This window comes from Alosa alosa, chromosome 2, assembly GCF_017589495.1.
Source record: "Alosa alosa isolate M-15738 ecotype Scorff River chromosome 2, AALO_Geno_1.1, whole genome shotgun sequence".
NCBI classification, from domain to species: Eukaryota; Metazoa; Chordata; class Actinopteri; order Clupeiformes; family Clupeidae; genus Alosa; species Alosa alosa.
This window is the reverse complement of record NC_063190.1, coordinates 19,437,577-19,460,672: the sequence shown is the minus strand read 5'-3', so window position 1 is coordinate 19,460,672 and position 23,096 is coordinate 19,437,577. Positions and strand designations below refer to the sequence as shown.

Sequence of the window (23,096 nt, the reverse complement as noted above, 5' to 3'; positions counted from 1 at the left end):
CCTTTATGAGTTTGATACATTTGTGCCACTTCCTATCTAGGTTGCTTAGGTCAGTGTTTTTCAACCACTGTGCAAAACTGTGCACTGTTCCACACTAGTGTGCCGTGAGAGATCATCAGGTGTGCCGCAGAAAATTACCCAAATGTCACTCACTGGTCCAGAAAAGCAACTGTTGCATCAAAGAATTTATAATCACATGCTCTCATTGATTGTATGATTGCACTATTTGTGGTATGCAGGCATTGTACAACGGGGGCCCCATATCCAGTACAGAATCATCACATATCCAGTTCATAACAACAATTAAATTAGATATAGTCACCTACAAATGAAACAGAGGGCGCTTGTTTTATTGAGCAGGTCTTGCATAGAAGCCATAATAAGGCCATATCTGTGTATTATTTTAAATTTTAGGCTATAGTGTGTTTATTTTTTCTTCACACAGGATGTTAGTGTGCCTGGGACATTTTAAGTGTCAGAAGTGTGCCGTGGCACAAAAAAGGTTGCAAAACACTGGCTTAGGTTGCTTTCTATCTGCTTAATGTAGCCATAGGGCATAGTTTCTGCTACTGTCATCCACATGAGTCAGGATAGTTAGAAATCCAAACAGGTCCATCCACTTAACAATTATAAGTTTAACCATGTTTTAAAAAAACAAAACAAAACAACAAAAAAACACTAGCTGTAGTCATGTATATTCCTAAAAAAGTTGAAAATCAAATTGTTGGATATTATCTTATAAACCTGAGAGGTAAAGTCCTCATAATACTGGATTTCATGATGTTAGCCAATTAAATTCAAAAAGAGCATGTTAGTAGCACTAAGATTCTGTTAATATTTTGGTGAGTGATGGCTAGGCTACTATTAGGTGTAAAATAGCATTTCATATAACTCAGTGGGTTGGCCCCGCCCGTCCTATCCCGGCGGCAATTCAAATCAATATCTGCCACGCCTCTGTGTGGAGAGGTCCTTCCAAGCCACTTCAGCCAAGAGACAAGATCATGATGGCAGGTGATTAGGTAGGCTATCTCACGCTCCTAGTTCCAAAGCTTACAGAAAGTAGCCTAAGCACTCAAGAAATCGTAGAAATAGCTTAGGCTTAGATCTAAGAGCCAAATAATGGCGCAAGCAGGCGAACTTAACTAACTGATAGTGTAGGCCTACTAACAAGAGAAAAGTGACGACAGCCTGACCAACCCTTCATTCCAATTAGACTACGCACAACCTGGTCTACTATTACGGTCGCTCCTCTGTAATTATAATTCTTGAAATGCCAAATCGTGTAGGCCTACGCGGTGGCTGGCGGTGAGGTCATCTTAGGTATTTCGCCTTTTCCTCCAACTCAAAGCGTGCTGTGTAGGCTAGGCTAAGCATTTCACTTTAGAAGTGTAGGCCTTTATCAATGTCAATTTTGTCAGAATGGCATGAAGGTGTTTATGAAAGGCCCTTTTAAGTAGGCCTTGGACCAACACTTTTATAAGCGAGAACATGACATTTTTAGAGTGAAGAAATGAAAGGCGCGATGTCTCACTCTGTCTCGCTCACTCTTTCTCCTTTTTTTTGTTGGCAGATTTCAATATCGGGTAAACCTAGACCGGTTTGCCTGCTATAGCTCAATGTTTGAAAGTGTGAAACCGGTCGAACAGGACTGCACTCAGGCCTCTACATAAACGCTGTGCGGTCGCGTTCCTTCACCTGAACAGAACCGTCGGTGTACCAGACTTTCATGATGCTGCTTTTGATTGGCTCAATCGTTGTACTTGTCGGAGTTTACATGCTTTTGGTGGAAACCATCTTCAAAAGCTCAGAATGTAAGAGTTCATCTGACATGGTTGGAAAAACGGTCATCATAACAGGTAAGCCTATGTGATCATTTGAATACATTTTCCATGTGTTATCCTTATTGTAAATAGGCCTACATTTTGGCATTAGGCTATCATAATGCCAACATTGATCATGATGTCAAATGTAAGACTAAACCTTGTGGACTACATAGGCTGAACTGTAACGTTATGTCACTCACTATTTGTTTAGTCTGTCTTATGTTCAAGTCATATTTCAAGCACTGCGTGTGCCTGGAATTCTGGAGATAGCTTAGGCCCATATAGTGGGCGCGGGCTGACTTGGGAGAGCCTACTGGTCTTATTTGCATATTGGCTAACCGCAAATGGCGAAGTTGCTCCTTTATAAGCGGCTGTTACATTTTACTCCGTTTCTCTGCTTCACCTTGACATTTGTAAATCTATTTGAAATGATGGTTATAATCCATTGTCTTTTTAGGAGGAAACACTGGAATTGGGAAAGCCACTGCCTGTGAATTGGCTAGAAGAGGAGCCAGGGTCATCTTGTCCTGCAGAAACAAGCAAAAAGCTGAGGAGGCTATTAAGGATATCGAGCTGGTACTTTGTCGTGTCTTTGTCATGATGTTGTCAGTATGTTTTGGAAATGCTGTTTGTGCATAAGTGCACAAATATAAAATAAGTGCAACTGTAATGAACTATAGACACTTACCGCTACATAACATTTCATCATTAGGAAACTGGAAGCACTGATGTGGTCTACATGCAGCTAGACCTGGCCAACCTCAAGGCTGTCCGCACCTTTGCAGAGACCTTCCTGAAGACGGAGTCCAGATTGGATTTGCTTATCAACAATGCTGGTATACATCTCTTCCCTAGTACCTTACATGTAGTAGTAGCTCAGGAGTCAATGAGTCAGTTTAGTACAGAAGTGTAAGAACTGATTTGATTTTGGAGGTCAAAGGTCAAACTCGCTCCCTCATGTCTCATTCTTGTGAAGGCCATATCTCAAGAATGCATCGAGGCACACTCTTCAAATTTGGTATTCATTCACATGGACTAAAATATCAGATGGTTAGATTGTATAGGTCAGATGTTACAAAGTTGACTCAAATCAGTTTTATTCACATATCCCAATAACATCACCATATGTAACAACCATCCAATCAGAACAAATTAAACCAGTCATGTGACTACCCACCCATATATACCTGTAAAACATGCCCCACATATCAAAACATTAACCGTCCCCTGTATTAAAATGCTCTTTTAATCAATACTACGTGTTGCTGACACCCCACGATGCACCTACACTTCAACATTTTTATTACATTCTTTTGAACTCTATAATCTAGGTATTTACATGCCTCACCAAACAAATGTATATTGACCAAAAAATCACCGCAATGCGGTAATTCCATAGACTGTATGAAACGCTTTATTGTAAGTGCTCGCCATTGTTATTATTCGATTTGATCATGTTTGGGTTTCCGTAGGTCTCGTGGGGGATGGGCGCACTGAGGATGGTTTTGGGATCCAGTTCGGGGTCAACCATCTGGGTCACTTTCTGCTCACATGTCTCCTGCTGGACTGCCTGAAAGAGGCCCCTTCGAGCCGTGTGATCACCTTGTCCTCCATGGCCCACCGCTGGGGTAAGATCGACTTGGATGCCCTTGTGGCCAACAAGGACCTGGGCACCGGCCGTTATAGCTGGCAGTTCTTCCTGGCCTACTGCAACAGTAAACTGTGTAACGCTCTGTTCACCCACGAGCTGGCCAAGAGACTGAAGGGCACCAATGTCACCTGTTATAGTGTTCACCCTGGTAAGCCAATACTCTCCCACACACACACAGATCTCTTGTCTCTTAGTCAAACATGTGTTCTATCGATTTATCGATCGTCAAAAGTATTACATATGTAAAAATACATTCAGGTGATGGTAGTTCCCTTAAAAAGTTTAATTTTAACACTGGACTAAAAGGATTAAAAGGTACTAAACGTTTCGGTGTTCATCCAAACACCATCATCAGTCTACACCCAACAGTTTTTTATATCCTGGACAGAGACAATGGATGGTTTGAAAGGGGGGTTAATGAGGCCATCTATGTCAAAGTAGAACGACCCTCATTAAATAGGAGACATCACTGGTCCCCAGCTTACAATGCTGTATTAAAAGTCCTCAGCGCTTAGAGACAAACCCACTTGCTCCACCTCACAGACAGGGGAAGGGGTACCGCAAGATGCTGAGAACACCATCTTCTCTGGCAAGCACACATGGACTGAATCTCACTCATTCCTAAGGTCTAAGCCCTGAACCCTCAAAGACGCTTGCGAGGGTGTAGGGGTTCAAAACGCTAATAACAGGAATGGGACCGCATCTGTGACCGATCATTAAATTGACAACACATTTCAAACACGTTTTATGACAGTTTACTGATGTTTTTTTTTCAAGCTTCCAGCCTCCCTTTGGGTAACCCCTTGTTTCAAGTCACCAAGCTATGAATTGTAGGTAAAATGTGCATAGATGCAGACTTACAGAAAGGGTGTGAGCGATCAAGCACTTCACAATTTTGCAGTGTGACAGCCCTAAGCCCTCACGAAGTTCGCGGGAACGCGCATCAAAGTGTGTGAGTTTGAAAGACAAAGATCCAAGGGGATCGAAACGTTGTTTTTAAATTAATATAAAGTTTATATTTTCGAGCAGTTGCAGTGTGCAGACCACACTTTTTCTAGAGTTTGAAAGAATACCATATCTATGAGTAAATTCACCTCTTTTTATTCTTATTTCCTGTGTTTGTGCACAATCAGGCGTTGTGAAGACGGAGCTGTCACGCCACGTCAGCCTGTGGCAGATGGTGTTCGTTGACCCCATATCCCGGCTCTTCTTCCTGGACCCCAAGGCCGGCGCCCAAACCACTCTGCACTGTGCCCTTCAGGAGGGCATCGAGCCCCTGAGCGGACGGTACTTTGCCTGCTGCACCGTACAGGAACCGTGCTCCAATGCCACGGACGACGCTGTGGCCAAGAAGCTGTGGGACGTCAGCGAGAGGTTGTGTGGACTGAGTGACACGTCGTGAGAGAGACCAAAGACACTTTGGGCAGAGTGGAATTGCTCACTTCTTGGTGATGAGTGTTTTGAGGACACTTGTGTTTTTTGGTACATCTTCATCTCTTCATGTAGATCACAATGGAGTTGTGTTTTTGGTGTTTTGTCATGTCTGTTGAATTATTTTGTATGCACATTGTGACTTTTTTTATATATTGATTTATCCTATGTATTGTGTAAATAAAGCTATGGTTATTGAAGGTTACGGAGTCCCTGGGAGTTTGTTTTACCTCCATTGGAAAAAGCATTTAGTCTAGGTTTACTCCATGCATAGGAAACTGGCCATTAGTGTGTAGTATGGACTTTGAGTCGGCATTTCTTCAACAACAGCAGAGTGACACAACTGGACGTCTTGAATCCTTTCCTTGATGCCGTGCGCCCTTGAGACCTTGCCTTGTGCCAGAAGACGGGTCTATCAGGATGATCAGGAGCTTACTGTCTACTTGCTCTGTGTGCACAAGTGTCGGTATGCTCCATGTACGTGACCATGTGCAGGCAACACCGAAACAAAGCCAAAGAAAACATCGCCCCAGGTGGGCTTCAACAGAACACTTAGGGCGCATTTAAAGTATGTGGTTTTGTGACAAACCTGGGTATGTTCACTCAGAACAACTGCTAAAGTACCGGTATGTGGTTTTGTGACAAACCTGGGTATGTTCACTCAAGACTTAAGAGTAACTGGTAAACTTAATAGAAGAATATGGCTTTGTTTTGGAAGGAGATTGAAGTATTAAGTTTTTCCTGTTTCAGATCTGCACAGGAGAGGTGTTTAACTCCTTGTGCTATAGGTAGGGGGTTTCCCACAGCGGTCAATCAACAACCAAGCATATTCACCATCAAAAACAATACCAATGAAGCAACCTTTGTAGGCAAAAAAACATCACCAACAGAGCAGCCTTCGAGAGCATTTCACTGGAGTTATCAAGCAGGCACCTTTGTCGTTTTTCATTGAATTAGGCCGACGACACCTCCAGAAGGCTGGCATCGGAGGTTTACCCCTAATTCTGAGATAAACCATCTCGGTTAGTCAGTAAATTGGGGGTATCCCCCAGAAGTAGGTTTGCGGATATGTCCCCCATGTCTGACTGAGCTGCAGTGGTATAGTCATATTTTAATGCTGTCCAAGTCACTTATTGAGTAACATTCATTAAAACACATTAAATATTGCTTCTATTTCTTTCATAAAATTTATTTTGATTTGTACAAGGTAGATACACATTTCAAACACAACTTAGACATACATGACTTTTTTTTTCTGACATAGTTGTAGAGACATCATGGGTACGGACACTCCTAGCAGCGTGGAATGCAATACTGAGAATGAAGAATAAAACTCTCTGTAAGGCTCGCCACAATCTCACTAATGGCCACCTTACACCAAACAACTTTGACAAGATTTGGGAAAGATTCTTGAAAGATTGTAGTCTTAACTAATGCCTCCCATTCAAGCTTTACTCAAAAGACTCCAATCTTTCCTGAATCTTTCCCAAATCTTGCCAAAGTTGTTTGGTGTAAGGCGGCCATTAAGCGTTAACAAAAAACATCAATACTGATGCAGAAGGGGGACTAGGCTACAGAGAACAAAACATTCAGACATCAAAGAGATCGAGGTCGTATCTACCAGTAAAACAGCCCCCCTCCCCATATTCAAGAATCCAAATATGTTTCCGTCTAAAATAATGTTGTGCACTCTGAAACACTGAGGCTTTAAGGCATTTTTTCATTCAATCCACAAGCAAACCCATAAACACAAACTATTAAGGCATTATCAGCTGTCTCTTGCTCTCAATTCATCTTAAACGTTTACTAAGTCTGAGAAAATAAATTATACAAACACAATGAAAATGAAAGATACTAGACTTACAACATCTCCATAACTGAAGAGAACCAAAGCCACTAATACTGTAACGAATTGAAGATTAAAAGTGCTTAAGAGAACAGACTAAAACTTTTCCAAATGATGCATCTATTTCAGAAATTCCTAAACATCTCATCCTAATATAAACCAACAGTATTAAAAACAATTAATAAAACAAAAAAAGCTGATAAACATGTGAGTCTTGTGTTTAGCTTAAATGTTAGTTCAAATATAGACATGTACACACTGAAGCATTTTCTAGAACACACGCAGGCAGACACACACACACACACACACACATACAGTATATACATACATACATACATATATATATATATATATATATATATATATGTATATGTATGTATGTATGAATTTATGTATAAATCCATGAAATCATGAACTTTCTAATTGCCACATTTCCCTTCTCTTTCTGAGGTGTCGTTGAGGTTCCAGCCTCAAGCCTTTCTTGATCCTCACCCTTGTTCCGGCTCTTCAGCTTGTGGAGACCAGGCCAGTCAGCTGTGGAGAACTGACCAGTCGCTGGTGGAGAACTGAGCAGTCAGCTGTGGAGAACTGACTAGTCGCTGGTGGAGAACTGACCAGTCAGCTGTGGAGAACTGACCAGTCAGCTGTGGAGAACTGGCCAGTCGCTGGTGGAGACCGGACCAGTCACTGGTGGTGGGCAGCTACCAGCCACTGGAATGTATGGAAAGTGTTCCTGCAACAAATCAGATCTAACCGCCCGGCCATAAAGGTGCTCTCTAGAATGTCTCTTCCTCTTAGATCAGGTGTTACTAGTCTCAGCCCAGTTCCGGTCAGCCTGTAGATCTAGTCCATTCTGTGCTTACCCCCCCCCCCCCCCCCCCCCCTTCATCCGAGTACCCTCCTCATGTGTGCGTCTTCAACGGCTACTTGTCAAAGTCCCCCACTGATGGTCAAACAACAACAGAGGACAGAAATCACAGGAACATCAGGAATGTAGGGAAACTGGATCAGAGGTTTAGGAGAGAGTAGAAATGGAAGGGTCATAGTTAAAGGGTCAAAAAGGTGAAGGCAGAGGTCATCATCACCTTCCAGTCATCTGAGCCTTGATCGAGGTCACACAGATGCACACACACACACACACACACACAAACACACACACACACACACACACACACACACACACACACACACACACAGGCCCTGGTGTTGACTCCATTCCCCTCCTAACGCCTAGGAAGCTAGACTCTAGCAGCAGTGCCTGCCTGCATAGACCCAGAATGCCACTTCCAGGGGTGAGAGGGGCCAACGCCAGGTGACAGGAAGGACCGATGTCAGGGGTCAGAGGTCAGGATCAATGCCGGGGTTAAGGGGTGACGATGGTGACTGTGATGGTGGCGCTAAAGGCAGGGTGGGGGTGCCCGGAATCCTCACACCAGCGTGACCTCCACCTCCTCTCTCTTCTGCACCTGACCCTGAGCCTGCTGCTTGGGGGGAGGGGGCGGCGGGGCTGCTCGCACCTGCTCAGAGAGAGAGAGAGAGAGAGAGCAAGAGAGAGAGAGCGAGAGAGAGAGAGAGAGAGAGAGAGAGAGAGAGAGGAGAGAGAGCGAGAGAGAGAGAGAAAAAAGTACAGAATAGTTAAGATCACACCACCCAGCACACACAGGTGACATCATGGCACAGGTGAGTCTGCACAAAGGCGGCCTGTCTTACTGGTCTGAAGGTCCCGGCCACGCCCTCTGATGGGTATCTGGGTGGTGGGGTGGAGCCGTGGGAGTGGCCTTAAGGGAGAGAGACATAGAGATGAAGGGAGAGAGGAAATGAGATGTGTATTCAAGGTGTCAGAGTAACTGAACTGAGTGACAGGGAGGTGAGGGAAACGAAGGCCCTGTTCACATTCAGCCTGCCAAGTCTATCTAGCACAGCTACAGCTACTGCTACAGCTACCGCTGCTGCTACTGCTGCTGCTACCGCTGCTGCTACCGCTGCTGCTGCTACCGCTGCTGCTGCTGCTACCGCTGCTGCTACTGCTGCTGCTACTGCTGCTGCTGCTGCTGCTGCTGCTACCGCTACTGCTGCTACCGCTACTGCTGCTGCTACTGCTACTTCTACTGCTACTGCTACTTACTGCTGCTACCGCTGCCGCTGCTGCTACTGCTGCTGCTACTGCTGCTGCCACCGCCACTGCTATTACTGCTGCTTTGCTACTGCTACCGCTACCGCTACTGCTACTGCTGCATTGCCGCTGCCGCTACTGCTGCTACTGCTACTGCTACTGCTACATTGCCACTGCTACTGCCACTGCTACTGCCACCGCCACTGCATTGCCACTGCTACTTACTACTGCTACTGCTGCTGCTACTGCTACTGCTACTTCTACTGCTACTGCTACTTCTACTGCTACTGCTACCGCTGCTGCTACTGCTACTGCTACTGCTGCTGCTACTGCTGCTGCTACCGCTGCTGCTACTGCTGCTGCTACCGCTGCTGCTACCGCTGCTGCTACTGCTACTTCTACTGCTACTGCTACTGCTACTGCTGCTGCTACTGCTACTGCTACTGCTGCTGCTACCGCTACTGCTGCTGCTACTGCTACCGCTACTGCTACAGCTACTGCTACTAATGCTGCTGCTGCTGCTGCTACTGCTACCGCTGCTGCTACTGCTACCGCTACTGCTACTGCTACAGCTACTGCTGCTGCTACTGCTACTGCTACTGCTACTGCTACTGCTACTTCTACTGCTACTGCTACCGCTGCTGCTACTGCTACTGCTACTGCTACTGCTACCGCTACTGCTGCTGCTACTGCTACCGCTGCTGCTACTGCTACCGCTGCTGCTACTGCTACTGCTACTGCTACTGCTGCTACTGCCGCTACTGTTGCTGTTACTGCTACCGCTGCCGTCAGTTAATACTGCTGCTGCTACTGCTACTGCTGTTACCGCTTTTGCTACTGTTGTTATCGTTAATTGCTGCTACATTGCTGTTGCTACCGCTACTGCTGCTGCTGCTACTGCTGTTGCTATCACATTGCTGTTGCTGTTATCGTTAATACATTGCTACTGCTGCTGCTGCTACTACATTAATGTTGCTGCTGTTGCTGCCATTGCTAACAAGCATTACTACAGCTACTGCTGCTGTTCCCTGCTATCATACATTGCTACAGCTACTGCTATTTACTGCTACCGCTGCTGTTACTGCTGCTACATCTACTGCTACTGCTTAGCGGACTGGGACCAAAATCGTCTCTGGCATATTTTAATTCAAGCGGCCCTCAAATTGGTGGGGCAATTAACCTAATTAAATACAAAATCTTTATTTCTCTTTAAATGTGCATATATTTTCAACTGTCATGGAGCACTGAAAGAGATGTAGGCCTCTTATTGATATCTCTGACTGATCGAGGTAGGCATGGAGCATATGATCTCCATTCAAGTAGGCTAACAAGCAATTATTAAATAAGAGTTTCTGCTTGAATTCAAAGTATCATTTAAATTATTCAATAGGCTACAATTGACAGCAGTACCAAAATGACTGAAGCCTATGTGTAAAGAGTTAAATTACCCAGATTGTCTTTTTTAATGTAATTTATACCAGTTATCCGTGTAGGACAACTGAAAACACACAAACAGCTGGAAATATTTTATTTACTGTATACTACCTACCTACATTGCTGGTAATATTTTGAACAGTACAGCCACATGAACTAATTATCTTAGTGTCTTCCAGTAGCCTATCGATAGGTTATATATACTGTAGCTTAGTTGGCTTTGCATGATGGACCGCTTTTGTAACCTACATTTCAGTCGCCTCTACAGCCTTTTTAGCCTTCTTTACCATGATAACCCTTCCAAGATAGAACCCTTCTACTTTGAGAGACCAACCACCACTCATGCCATCGATGTTGAATTTTGGAGCGCCTGACGGAAACTGATCAATCCTGACCAACAATTAACATTGATTTGACACTATTTTTCTGTCCGGTTTGCAAATCATTCATTTAGAAAATTTTAAGGCGCTATTTGTTATTATAATCACAGCACGGCCTTACTAAAGTTATCATTAGGGCTACCATATCATTACATTATCACAATTAATAAGTCATAATCATCATCATAGTCAGTACATGGCATGGCATGCATGTCACAGCCTACCCGTTCTACCACTGAGTTATCATGTAGCCTTCAACCAGGCCTCGCACTTCCACCTGCTCACTGTCCCTTGCCTGTATGCTTGCTTACATCCTCGCTCAAACTCAACGAACTTCAACATGTTGCTGACATATGCTAGCCTACTTGCAATATTGCATTTTGAAGCTTCTACATTGGTGTTAATTTTGCAAAATTGTCACTACAGGCATCCTACCGCAATTTTGTGTAGGCAACTTCGATTAACTTTGATGCGCCACAGAATCCTGGCTATGAGCCAAAATGGGAGGGGTGGGGCCTGACGTGAGCTGTTATTGGATCAGTCCAGTGTCAATATTGAAATGTAACCAATGGGCCGCTGATTGCCATTCCTTTGGGCCGATCGTTGGCCAAAATAATTAAATTATATATATAGCCTATTCTATCGGCCCAAAAGGTGCGTCGGCCCACCGGGAAAATGCCCGGTATGCCAGATGGCCAGTCCGCCCATGGCTACTGCTACAGCTACTGGTGCTGCTACTGCTACAGCTACTGCTACCGCTGCTGCTGCTGCTACAGCTACAGCTACTGCTACTGCTACCGCTGCTGCTACTGCTGCTGCTACTGCTACTGCTGCTGCTACTGCTGCTGCCGCTGCTGCTACTGCTACAGCTACTGCTACTGCTACCACTGCTGCTACTGCTACAGCTACTGCTACTGCTGCTGCTACTGCTGCTGCTACTGCTACTACTACTAGCAGTGCTCTTTCCAATAATACCATTTTCTTGCTTACATTACAAGACCGATCCCATTAAAATGCGTTCGTACATACATTCGTAGGTGGTCATGATGATCGGATCTTGCATGTAGATTGATTGCGTTCTCACCTGGCACTAAAAGCGTGAAATGGCCAAGATCAGATTTTACCTACCAGGTGTGGACAGGGTGTATGATCACAACTACTCCTAACTGTCCCTGTCCTGGGCAAGTCTGTGGTCAGCTGTGGTTAGCGTCTCTACCTAGAGTACCCCTCACATGGGGCACTGCGGGAGGAGAGCGCCAAGTCTCTCACCGTGACCGGAGGTCTTCATCGGGGGTGGCGGCGGTCGGTGGTAGCCGTTCACCGAGCTGGAGCTGGGCGGTGGCGGGCACGGGGGGGTGGCCAGCGTCACAGGGGTCACGGGGGTCACAGGGGTCACGGGGGTCACAGGGGTCCCAGGAGTGGTGGGTGGGCCTGTGTAGGGGGAGGGCGGAGCCGGAGGAGGGGCCGGGGAGGGTACCGGTGCCGGTGCTGATGCTGGAGCTGGAGGCCCATGGAGACTGGAGAGGGGGCTGAGGGAGATGGGGCTGCTGTGGGCAGTCGGAGGAGACGTGGTCTGCGGGCTCTGGAAGGACGGGGCACCTGACACCTGAAGGGCAGGGGGGGCAATAAACAAGAAATAGATTGTAGTTAGTGCCCAGCCATGCATTTAATTTGACAATATAGCACACACTTCAAGAATTAAATTTGCTTTATGATCTACTTTCCATCTATTAATGTTGCAATGTCACATCCCGAATGTTTCTTTAAAGTGTCCATGTTTTGTGATCACATTAGGTTCAATTAAAAGGTTATATAAGGGCAACAATGTAACACTGAAAGATTGCAACACTACACACACACACACACATAGCCTATGTTCACGGAGGCATGTAAATGTTCTGTGAATACATTTAAAACACACACACACTTCTGTTTGCTCAAGAACACACCACATTGCGATGTTCCGGTCGTTAGAGCGTTTGTTCCAGTTAAAAAAACAAAAGAAAAAGAGGAGGAATGCGTCAGCACATGTTCCAAGCACCTTACCAGTGAGCTAACAGTTCAGCGACTCTCACAGGTGATGTGCTCTGAGATAACATACATTAATTACGAGCAGGCTTCTCAAAATACACAAATGACATCTGGAACAAAGCAGTGTCTGCTTGCTTACGTGATGAAAGTAAGCTTGGGGAAAAAGATCACTGTGTGTCTGTGTGTGAGAGAGAGAGAGTGAGGGTTAGAGTTTGTACGCATGGATGTGAATCAGTGTGTTTAGTTTGTGTTTGTTTGTGTGAGTGAGGATGAGAGTTTGTGTGTGTGTGTGTGTTTGTGTGTATATAAATCTGTGTTTTTTGTCTCTGTGTATAATAAGTTGTGTGTGTGTGTGTGAGGGTAACAATTTGTGTGTGTCTGTGTGTATAGTAAGGTGTGTGTGTGTGTGTGTGTGTGATTGTGGACATACAGACTTTTAAGTCTGTGCCCCAGGTGTGTGTGTGTGTGTGTGTGTGTGTGCGGATACAGACCTGTCAGTCTGCGCCCCAGGGAGACACATCTCCTTTCTCAGTTGAGTGTGTGTGTGTGCGTGCATGTGCATGTGTGTATATGTGTGTGTGCATGTGTATGTGTGTGTGTTTGTGTGTGCGCGTGCATATGTGTGTGTGTGTGCGCATGTGTGTGTGTGTGTGTTTGTGCAGACACAGACCTGTAAGTCTGCACCCCAGGGAGACACGTCTCCATTCTCAGTGACGCATGCACGTGTGTGCATATATGTGTGTGTGTGTGTGTGTGTGCACATGTGTGTGTGTGTGTGTGTGTTGTGCAGATACAGACCTGTAAGTCTGCACCCCAGGGAGACACGTCTCCGTTCTCAGTGACGCATGCACGTGTGTGTGTGCGCATGTGTGTGTGCATATATATGTGCGTGTGTGTGTTTGTGCAGATACAGACCTGTAAGTCTGCACCCCAGGGAGACACTTCTCCGTTCTCCACAGCGGTCAGGTCCTCCACCAGCACGGCGGGGAAGGCTCCGCAAGTCGGCTGAGCCTCGTGATCGAATAGCCTTGGCAAAGGTCACCGCTAGTAGACATGGAGAGAGAGACAAAGGTCAAGACAGAGAAGATAGATAGATAGATAGATAGATAGATACTTTATTGATCCCCAGGGGAAATTCAAGGTCTCAGCAGCAGCATACATACAACACAAACACATTCTTTAACAGCAGAAAGAGTAATTAAAGTATATAATATAAAAACACAACTAAAACCTGTAAGGACAGTAGAAGATAAAGAATATGCTAAATATACTAAAATACAAATTATACTAACACTTAATACAATATATAAAAATATACTAAAATACAAATTACAAAATACAAATTATACTAACTAACTTAATCTAAATCAATTCTAAAAACAGTATCCACATAGTAGTGATTAATAAATCAGAGGGCGCTTGCAATGACTGAGGCAGGGACTGAGCCTGTGATTCTCTGTGCATAGTAAGGTATGGTAAAGGTGCTCTAAGGTGCTCTGTGTGAATGAGTGTCATGGTGGTAGTGCAATGGTGATAGTGGTCATGGTGATAGTGCAAATGAGTAAGTCAACAGTGCAACAATGCAGAAATAAAGTAAAAGTAAAGTCTATATATCTATATATTTAACTATTTAAGAAAATGTATAAGTGTGGCCACAGTTAAAGTGTGGGAGTGGATGTGCTAATATGGGGGTTATGCATATGTGCTAATGTGCTAATATAGCATAAAAACAGTGAGGCATAAAGACAGTGGTACAAGTGGCTAGTGGACAGACAGTACCAAACATGGAGGTGAAGAGGGCAGACAGACTATGCAGAGAAGTCTCTCTCCTCTTCCCTTAAGTGAGGCATTGAACAGTTCAATGGCCCTGGGGACAAATGACTTTCTCAGTCTGTCAGTTGTGCAAGGCAGTGGCCGAAGTCTCCAGCTGATCAGGCTCTTCTGCTTAACAATAGTGCTGTGGAGTGGGTGACACTCATTGTCCAAGATGTTGATCAGTTTGTTCAGGGTCCTTTTGTCAGATAGTGAAGTGATGCACTCCAGTTCAGCTCCAACTACAGAGCCAGCTTTCCTTACCAGCCTGTCAATTCGCCCCACATCCTTCTTCCTTGTGCTTCCTCCCAAGCATACTACTGCATAGAAGAGGACGCTGGCAACAACAGACTGGTAGAACATCCTGAGGAGCTTACTGCACACATTGAAGGACCGCAGCCTCCTCAGGAAGTACAGCCTGCTCTGCCCTTTCTTGTAGAGTGTGTCAGTGTTGGCTGACCAGTCCAGTTTATTGTCCAGGAGGAGACCCAGATACTTGGAGGTGCTAACCACCTCCACATTGACCCCATCAATGTGGAATGGTAGCAGAGTGGGCTTAGACCTGCGGAAATCCACCACCATCTCCTTGTTTTTTGAAGTGTTAAGTTGAAGATGATTGAGTTTGCACCATTGCACAAAGTCCTCCACCAGGCTCCTGTACTCCTCCTCCTGCCTGTTCCTGATACACCCCACAATTGCAGTATCATCAGAAAACTTCTGCATGTGGCATGACTCGGTGTTGTAGCAGAAGTCAGATGTGTACAGGGTGAACAGGACTGGAGAGAGCACAGTTCCCTGTGGCTCGGGTGCTGCAGATCACAGTGTCAGAGAGACAGTTTTCAGTCTGGCGAACTGTGGTCGCTCAGTCAGGTAATCTGTAATCCAGGTTACCAGGTGGCGTCCACACCCATCTGCAAGAGCTTGTCTCCCCAATCTGAGGGGCTGGATGGTGTTAAAAGCACTTGAGAAATCAAAGAACATGATTCTCACAGCACTTTTCCCCTTGTCCAGGTGGGAATGTGTCCTGTGTAGAAGATAAGTGATGGCATCGTCCACGCCCACTTTCTCCTGGTAAGCAAACTGTAACGGGTCTAGTGCATGGCGTACCTGGGGTCTGAGCATGCCTAAGACCAATCGCTCCATTGTCTTCATCACATGTGATGTAAGAGCGACAGGTCTGTAGTCATTAAGCTCACTAGGGTGTGGCTTCTTAGGGACAGGGGTGAGACATGATGTCTTCCACAGTGTTGGAACTTGTCCAAAGGCGTGAGGCTCAAATTGAAGATGTGCTTCAGTGGCTCCCCCAGTTCAGCAGCACAGGCCTTGAGTAGCCTTGGGCACAGTCTGTCAGGCCCAGCTGCTTTATTGCTGCGCAATTTCTTAAGTTGGACTGAACAAGTTGGAGACTGAACAAGTTGAAGTTGGAGAACAAGAGAGAGTGAGAAGAAGAAGTTCAAGACAGTGAGAAAGAGAGACAAAGTTCCTCATGAGGGGTGAACTTTGTTGGCTGCTCTTATATGCAAAAAACATCCATTTAATTTAGGTCATGAAAACTTAAAAAAACATGTAATTGCCTATGGGTGCCAACTGTGTGTATACACATTATCACTAGATGGCAGTATTGGTCAATAAAAAGATGCTGTCAACATATTTTATTCTTTTTGATGACTGGTGATCATTTTGACTCATCTAAAACTCTTTTGAGTGTCTCTGTGTGTGTGTGTGAGTGTGTGAGTGAGAGAGAGAGAGAGAGAGAGAGAAAGAGAGTCTATGTATGTGTGTCTGAGTGTATGTCTCTGTAAGAGAGAGAGAGTTCACCGGAGCGACAAAGATGTAGAATTTAAGTATTTTTTATTATTAAGGTGCCAACATAAGGACTAGCATTTCGACGTGTGCCACGTCTTCATCAGAGTCAAGTGTATGTCTCTGTGTCTTTTAGGGGAAGCTAAAACCATTTGCATTGCACTTCTCTGTTGCAACGACAATGACGATGGCGAGCGAAAGCGACACAGAGAAACAGAAATTTGAAGAAGCACCGTCATTTTATAAATCTGCGGTGTGGCAACATTTTGGGTTCAGCCGTTAAGTACGATGACGAAGGCAAGAAGACTGTTAACAAACAAAGCACAATGTGCAAACACTGTTTTGCAACTGTCGGCTACATTGGAGGTAACACATCCGTGATATCTCACTTACGTTATCATCACCCGGCTATATCCCTAACACAGGTGACGGAGCAGCCAAAGCTAGCTTTTAATATTGCCACAAGTAATGAGTACCCTGTTTATTTAAAACAGAAAAGGTTTGTGTGTGTGTGTGTGTGTGTGTGTGTTAGATTTTGTGTAATTGTGTAGTGCGAGTGCTCAGTTGCTCCCCTACCGCTGGCGTCTTCGTTGGGCACGGTGTTGTGTGTGTGCCCTTACAGAAATGTCATGTTTCTGGCAGCAAGGTATTTGCAGCAAGGTCATATTTTCTCATGCAAATTAGGTTTCTGGGAAATTTGCAGCAATGTTATATGCAAAAAAGGTTTGTCATCAGAAGTTCACTGGAAGTTTGCTATCATTGGTGGTAAGTGTGGTGGCAAATTAGTGGCAAACACATTTGCCACTAGTGGAAAACTTCTCATTGTTGCCAGATTGTTGCCACATTGTAGCCTTATTGTTGCCTCTACTTCTGGCAGTATGATCTCATTTATTTCCCACAAATCACCCACAAGTTTGCTGCAAATCTGCCGCAAACATTTCATTTTTGTAAGGGTGTGTGTGTGTGTGTGTGTGTGTGTGAAAGAGAGTGAGTTAGATAGTGTGTGTGTGTGTGAAAGAGAGTGAGTTAGATAGTGTGTGTGTGTGTGAAAGAGAGTGAGTTAGATAGTGTGTGTGTGTGTGAAAGAGAGTGAGTTAGATAGTGTGTGTGTGTGTGAAAGAGAGTGAGTTAGATAGTGTGTGTGTGTTTAGTACGAGTGCTTAGTTGCTCCCTCACTGCTGGCATCTCCATTGGGCATGGTGTTGTGTACAGTATGTGTTTGTGTGTGTGTGTGTGTGTGTGTGTGTGTGTGTGTGTGTGTGTGAGAGAGATAGAGAGAGAGAGTTAGATTATGTGTGTGTGTGTGTGTGTGTGTGTGTGTGTGTCTGTGAGAGAGAAAGTTAGATTGTTTGTGTGTGTGTGTGTGTGTGTGTGTGTGTGTGTGTCTGTGAGAGAGAGTTAGATTGTGTGTGTGTGTGTGTGTGTGTGTGTGTGAGAGAGAGAGAGAGAGTTAGATTGTGTGTGTGTGTGTGTGTGAGTGAGTGTGTGTGTGAATTAGATTGTGTGTGGTTGTGTTGTAGGAGTGCTCAGCTGCTGCCCTACCGCTGGCGTCACCGTTGGGCACAGCGTTGGCGGTGGCGGTGACGGTGACGTCCGGCTCCTGCTCGGTGGAGTTGCTGGAGGAGTGGGACCTGGTGTCCAGGGCGGCCAGGGACTGCAGCATGCTCATCAGGCTGTTGGACGAGGGCAGCTGCAGGTACTTCTCAGGTACATACCCCACCTGACCTGCCCTGTTTTTGGCCTGGGGTTACACAGACACGTACATGAGCAGTGGATATAACACAACCTTCAATATGAAGGAAAGACCCTATTTTATATTTAATTATGTTTTAACAAAATTCCTTATTTGCAACCTATGTTTACAGATGAGAGATACATTTCAGATTGAGTGCTCCTTGGGTATCGATTGAACATGTGCCCTGTGGTATTTCCTTTCAACTTGCTCAACCAGTTGAGCTTTAGGAAACATTTAAATGATACAGGACCGAACTTGTGTGTGAAGACATCATAGCTAGAGAAGAAAATGTCTGTTCTAAAAGCTGAAGTCGAGTTTATGTCCAACATACTTAACATGCACTTACCACACACTTCCCTTCACACACAGACCTTCATCCCTCATCCTTCCCTTCCTTCCTACCCCCATCCCTCATTCCTTTTCTTCCCTTCCTTCCTACCCCCTTCTCTTCATCCCTCTTTCCCTTCCTCCCTGTTTTCCCACCATCTCCTCCTTCCCTACACTTCAATACAGTTGCTCAAATTCGGCAATTCAAATGCAAATACAACATATTCAAGGTGACACAAGTTTTACTCCATAGTTTGTGACGATACCTTGACCCAGTCCTCCATGTCCCCATCGTCAATGACCTCCAGCACCTCCTGCTCCTCAATGGTCAGCTCATCTGGCTGGGACGCCTGGAAGAGAGAGAAAGGCATTACATTTACATGTATTCATTCAGCAGACACTTTTATCCAAAGCTACTTACGTTATGCCAGTTATATTACAAGGGCCATTCTCCCCTGAGCAACTCAAGGTTAAGTGCCTTGCTCAGGGGTACAACGGTGGAAGCCGGGAATTGAGCCGACAATTTTTGAGGGTACTGAATGCTAGCCCAGCTCCTTAGCCATTACGCTACCATGGGCAGCCGTGGCCTACTGGTTAGCACTTCGGACCTGTAACCGGAGGGTTGCCGGTTCGAATCCAGTTCCCCTCAAGTCACACACACACACACACCCAGCTGATGTGTACATTATAAGAGTAGAGCACTTTGCAGTTGACACACACACAGCTGATGTGTACCTTATAAAAGTAGAGCAGGCCACGGGCCGGGTCGGGCCGATATTTCCAGCCACTATCCTCGGGCCGGGCCGTGTCCTTGATCAAGCATTTTTTTTATTTTTTTAAATCATTAGCCTACTTGGGTGGGGAGCTAAAGCTATGCCATAGTCAGAAATAATATATATTTAACAAAGTAGGCCTAAGTAACAAGTGTGTACAAAGTTATATAAGTTAGGCTCAGAGTTACAAAATGTCATTTGTAATGTCATCCTGCGTAACCACGTCATCATCGAAGTTTCTCCACTATACGCATCCTCCGGGCCTGCTGTGCTGTATTGTAGCTCGCATCACACAGGGCCTGCTGTGCTGTATTGTGTAGCTCACGCATCACACAGGGCCTGCTGTGCTGTATTGTGTAGCTCACGCATCCCACAGGGCCTGCTGTGCTGAATTGTGTAGCTCACGCATCCCACCAGGCCTGCTGTGCTGTATCGTGTAGCTTAAGTGTGCTGTGCTGTATTGTGTAGCTTAAGTGTGCTGTGCTGTATTGTGTAGCTTAAGTGTGCTGTGCTGTATTGTGTAGCTTAAGTGTGCTGTGCTGTATTGTGTAGCTTAAGTGTGCTGTGCTGTATTGTGTAGCTTAAGTGCTGTGCTGTATTGTGTAGCTTAAGTGCTGTGCTGTATTGTGTAGCTTAAGTGTGCTGTGCTGTATTGTGTAGCTTAAGTGCTGTGCTGTATTGTGTAGCTTAAGTGTGCTGTGCTGTATCGTGTAGCTTAAGTGTGCTGTGCTGTATCGTGTAGCTTAAGTGTGCTGTGCTGTATTGTGTAGCTTAAGTGCTGTGCTGTATTGTGTAACTTAAGTGCGCTGTGCTGTATTGTGTAGCTTACGTGTGCTGTGCTTTATTGTGTAGCTTAAGTGTGCTGTGCTTTATTGTGTAGCTTAAGTGTGCTGTGCTGTATTAGCTTAAGTGTGCTGTGCTGTATTGTGTAGCTTAAGTGTGCTGTGCTGTATTGTGTAGCTTAAGTGTGCTGTGCTGTATTGTGTAGCTTAAGTGTGCTGTGCTGTATTGTGTAGCTTAAGTGCTGTGCTGTATTGTGTAGCTTAAGTGCGCTGTGCTGTATTGTGTAACTTAAGTCGCGGCTGTGCTGTTAATTGTAGCTTAAGTCGCGCTTGTGCTGTATTGTGTAGCTTAAGTCGCTATGCTGTATTGTAATAGCTTAAGCGGCTGTGCTGTATTGTGTAGCAAGTGCTGTGCTGTAAGCTTAATTGGCCTTGCTGTGCTGTATTGTGTAGCTTAAGTGTGCTGTGCTGTATCGTGTAGCTTAAGTGTGCTGTGCTGTATCGTGTAGCTTAAGTGTGCTGTGCTGTATTGTGTAGCTTAAGTGTGCTGTGCTGTATCGTGTAGCTTAAGTGCTGTGCTGTATTGTGTAGCTTAAGTGCTGTGCTGTATTGTGTAGCTTAAGTGTGCTGTGCTTTATTGTGTAGCTTAAGTGTGCTGTGCTGTATCGTGTAGCTTAAGTGTGCTGTGCTGTATCGTGTAGCTTAAGTGCGCTGTGCTGTATTGTGTAGCTTAAGTGCGCTGTGCTGTATTGTGTAGCTTAAGTGCAACGTGAAGCTTGAAGATGTAAAGAAAAAAATGAAAACGGGAGAAATAACTTGGAGCGTTTGGAGAAAAGTCGGAGCGTTTGGAGAAAAGTCAGAGGTATGCATTTGTCAGGTATGCTTTGTTGCGTGCATTAAGTGCGCACGATGTTCACCTATGACAGCAAAAACACTTTAAGATGAACATGAAGCAGGCTTGCCATGCCAGAAATAATGATAGCCAGCCTTCAACGTCCTCTTTTGTCACTTCTCCAAGCATACACCTGAGAGCGAGGCAAGCCCTCACAGAGAAATGCATTGAGTTTTGCTGCAGGGACATCATTTTACGTTTAAGTTGCTTACGTTTCTTCATTCGGATTCATTTGCGATCCATTCCATTCTGAATAAACGAACATAGTTTACATTCTTCATCCTCCGTTGCATTATTCATTAATATAATTCTAAACGGATTTCTGTAGCTCAAAAAACTCGGAATTGTAGTTGAGAACGTCAGTTATAATGGCCCACATATTTAAAAAATGTCGGGTTTAAATCGGGCTCGGGCTCATAATTACAGCTAATGTTGGGCCGGGTCGGGCTCGGGCACAATGTGCACGGGCTTGGGTAGGGTCGGGCTTGATTTTTTGGGCCCGATCTAAGCTCTAACACACACACACACACACACACACACAGCTTATGTGTACCTTATAAGAGTACAGCACTTTGCAGGTGAGCGGGTAGCTCCGCAGCGTGCTGGAGGGACTGGAGCTGCTGTCGTCTAACGCCTCAGTGTCCTCTGCATCCTCATCATCCTCTCGCTCTGAATCAGCTGTGCCCTATTCACACACACACACACACACACACACACACACACACACACACACACACACACACACACACACAGACACACACACACACATTCACACACACACACACAGATGTAGGTAAAAGGAGACAACATTCTTACTCATAAGGAGTTCACACATCACTGTAAATAATTTAGTTACTGCTAAGTTAATTCTGCAAACCTACCACCACAAATAGAATTCACTGGGAAACACTGTTCTAGGCTAGTTATTCACAGCTTCCTTGTCCAAATAGCATGCTTCAGCAATCATCTTGACACAATACTGCCACCTACTGGACTCATGTCTAGTGAGGCTAGAAACAAACAGAAACTCACTTGTTTGGTGTTGCACAGAAATAAGTTATCAGTAATACCTTATATCTATAAAGTCTCAAAGGTAAACAACTGTTCATAACAATTCACTTTCATGATAATTCTCACTATGTAGGTTTCTTCAGACTGTTGTCTGTGAGTATGAAGGAGTGAGTTATTCTGATATTTTGAAACATGGATGTAATTGTATACATAATTAAAGGACAGTGGGAAGTCCCAGGATCCAGGTAGTTAGCGTGCTGTCCACTGAGTGGTCAATTCTGAGTGACTCACGGAGAGTGATGCATCGTGGGTATTGAGGGAGGCCCATCGCTCGTTCTCCAGCTCCTCCATCACCTGGTTCATGGCGCTCTTCAGCCAGGTATCCACGACAACGCCCACCTCCCTCAGCATGTTCAGACGGGCCTCAGCCTTCAGCTTTACCGTCTGCACACACAGCACACACACACGGTTACACACATATGTTCACACACACACAGCTTTACACACAAACACACACACATACACACACACACACACACAAACACACACACTCACACACACACTGTTACACACACACACACACACACACCATTACACACACACATATGTTCACACACAAAGCATTACAGTATACATACATTCACACTCACAAACACATGTTCACACACACACACACACACACACACACACACACACACACACAAACACACAAGTAAAACATCTGACAGAGATGTCAAATGACTCGCGTGCACTTTGTTTGACATATTATTGTAGTCATGTATAACTTGCTGAAGCAGCATGAAGCAAAAGGCTATTGCCTGTCATAACCAGGAGAGGGCAGTAGCTGCCTAAAAAAGGCTAAATGACTTTCAAAGCCACATTGGCTGTAGGAGAAAACTAACCAACACACCCAAACAAATGAAAAGAAAAAGCAAAGAGAATTGGCCTGAGGCCTATAAAAACATGTAAAAAGATGTCAAAAAGATGGCAGTAGTAGGTAGCTGTCTGTCGTAAATGCAAATCCAGCAGAGCGTCGCTGGCATGACCGGCAGGTCCCACGCACCTCCGCTTTCCTGATGCTCTCTTTCGCCTCCTCCATCTTCAGCTCCAGCTCGTTGTTGCTCTGCTCGTTTGATGGCGGCGCACTTTCGCACTCGGCCAGAGTCTAGGAAAAGTATAAAACACACCTTATGAGCACTGGACAATTGGGCCAGAGTTTACAAAAGGTAGATTCTCTCTCTTATGAGCACTG

General features: G+C 45.1%; 2 protein-coding genes across 4 annotated transcripts in view; one reads left to right on the top strand and one right to left on the bottom strand.

Annotated features, from left to right (window-relative positions):
- The first annotated feature begins 930 nt into the window (after positions 1-930).
- On the top strand, positions 931-5,105 carry dhrs13a.2 (dehydrogenase/reductase (SDR family) member 13a, tandem duplicate 2). Of its 3 annotated transcripts, none has more exons than XM_048238158.1 (6): positions 931-1,019; positions 1,571-1,856; positions 2,281-2,399; positions 2,536-2,659; positions 3,296-3,451; positions 4,608-5,105. In XM_048238158.1, exons 2-6 carry the CDS (start codon positions 1,727-1,729, stop codon positions 4,874-4,876), a joined length of 798 nt encoding a protein of 265 aa, XP_048094115.1. In that variant the 5' UTR covers positions 931-1,019; positions 1,571-1,726; the 3' UTR covers positions 4,877-5,105. The 3 variants fall into 3 exon arrangements, with proteins under 3 accessions (XP_048094115.1, XP_048094112.1, XP_048094114.1); XM_048238155.1 differs by having other exon boundaries at positions 3,296-3,622; XM_048238157.1 differs by lacking the exon at positions 931-1,019 and adding an exon at positions 1,044-1,320 and having other exon boundaries at positions 3,296-3,622.
- A 3,073-nt stretch (positions 5,106-8,178) lies between these two features.
- si:ch211-176g13.8 (F-BAR and double SH3 domains protein 2) overlaps positions 8,179-23,096 on the bottom strand; it is a 34,343-nt gene continuing 19,425 nt past the window's right edge. The window contains exons 12-20 of the mRNA XM_048268797.1: positions 22,908-23,009; positions 22,136-22,288; positions 21,387-21,518; positions 18,653-18,736; positions 17,867-18,065; positions 13,650-13,753; positions 11,948-12,284; positions 8,462-8,529; positions 8,179-8,268 (exon numbers count right to left, since the gene is read on the bottom strand). Coding sequence (XP_048124754.1) covers positions 8,179-8,268; positions 8,462-8,529; positions 11,948-12,284; positions 13,650-13,753; positions 17,867-18,065; positions 18,653-18,736; positions 21,387-21,518; positions 22,136-22,288; positions 22,908-23,009 — 1,269 coding nt within the window. The remainder of the gene's footprint in view (positions 8,269-8,461; positions 8,530-11,947; positions 12,285-13,649; positions 13,754-17,866; positions 18,066-18,652; positions 18,737-21,386; positions 21,519-22,135; positions 22,289-22,907; positions 23,010-23,096) is intronic.

Bases quoted from the DNA above. Each gene is read 5' to 3' on its own strand.
- dhrs13a.2 (XM_048238155.1), top strand. From the start codon at position 1,727: ATGATGCTGCTTTTGATTGGCTCAATCGTTGTACTTGTCGGAGTTTAC. The intron at 1,857-2,280 runs GTAAGCCTATGT...TTGTCTTTTTAG, and splicing joins AAAAACGGTCATCATAACAG to GAGGAAACACTGGAATTGGG. The intron at 2,660-3,295 runs GTATACATCTCT...GGGTTTCCGTAG, and splicing joins TTTGCTTATCAACAATGCTG to GTCTCGTGGGGGATGGGCGC.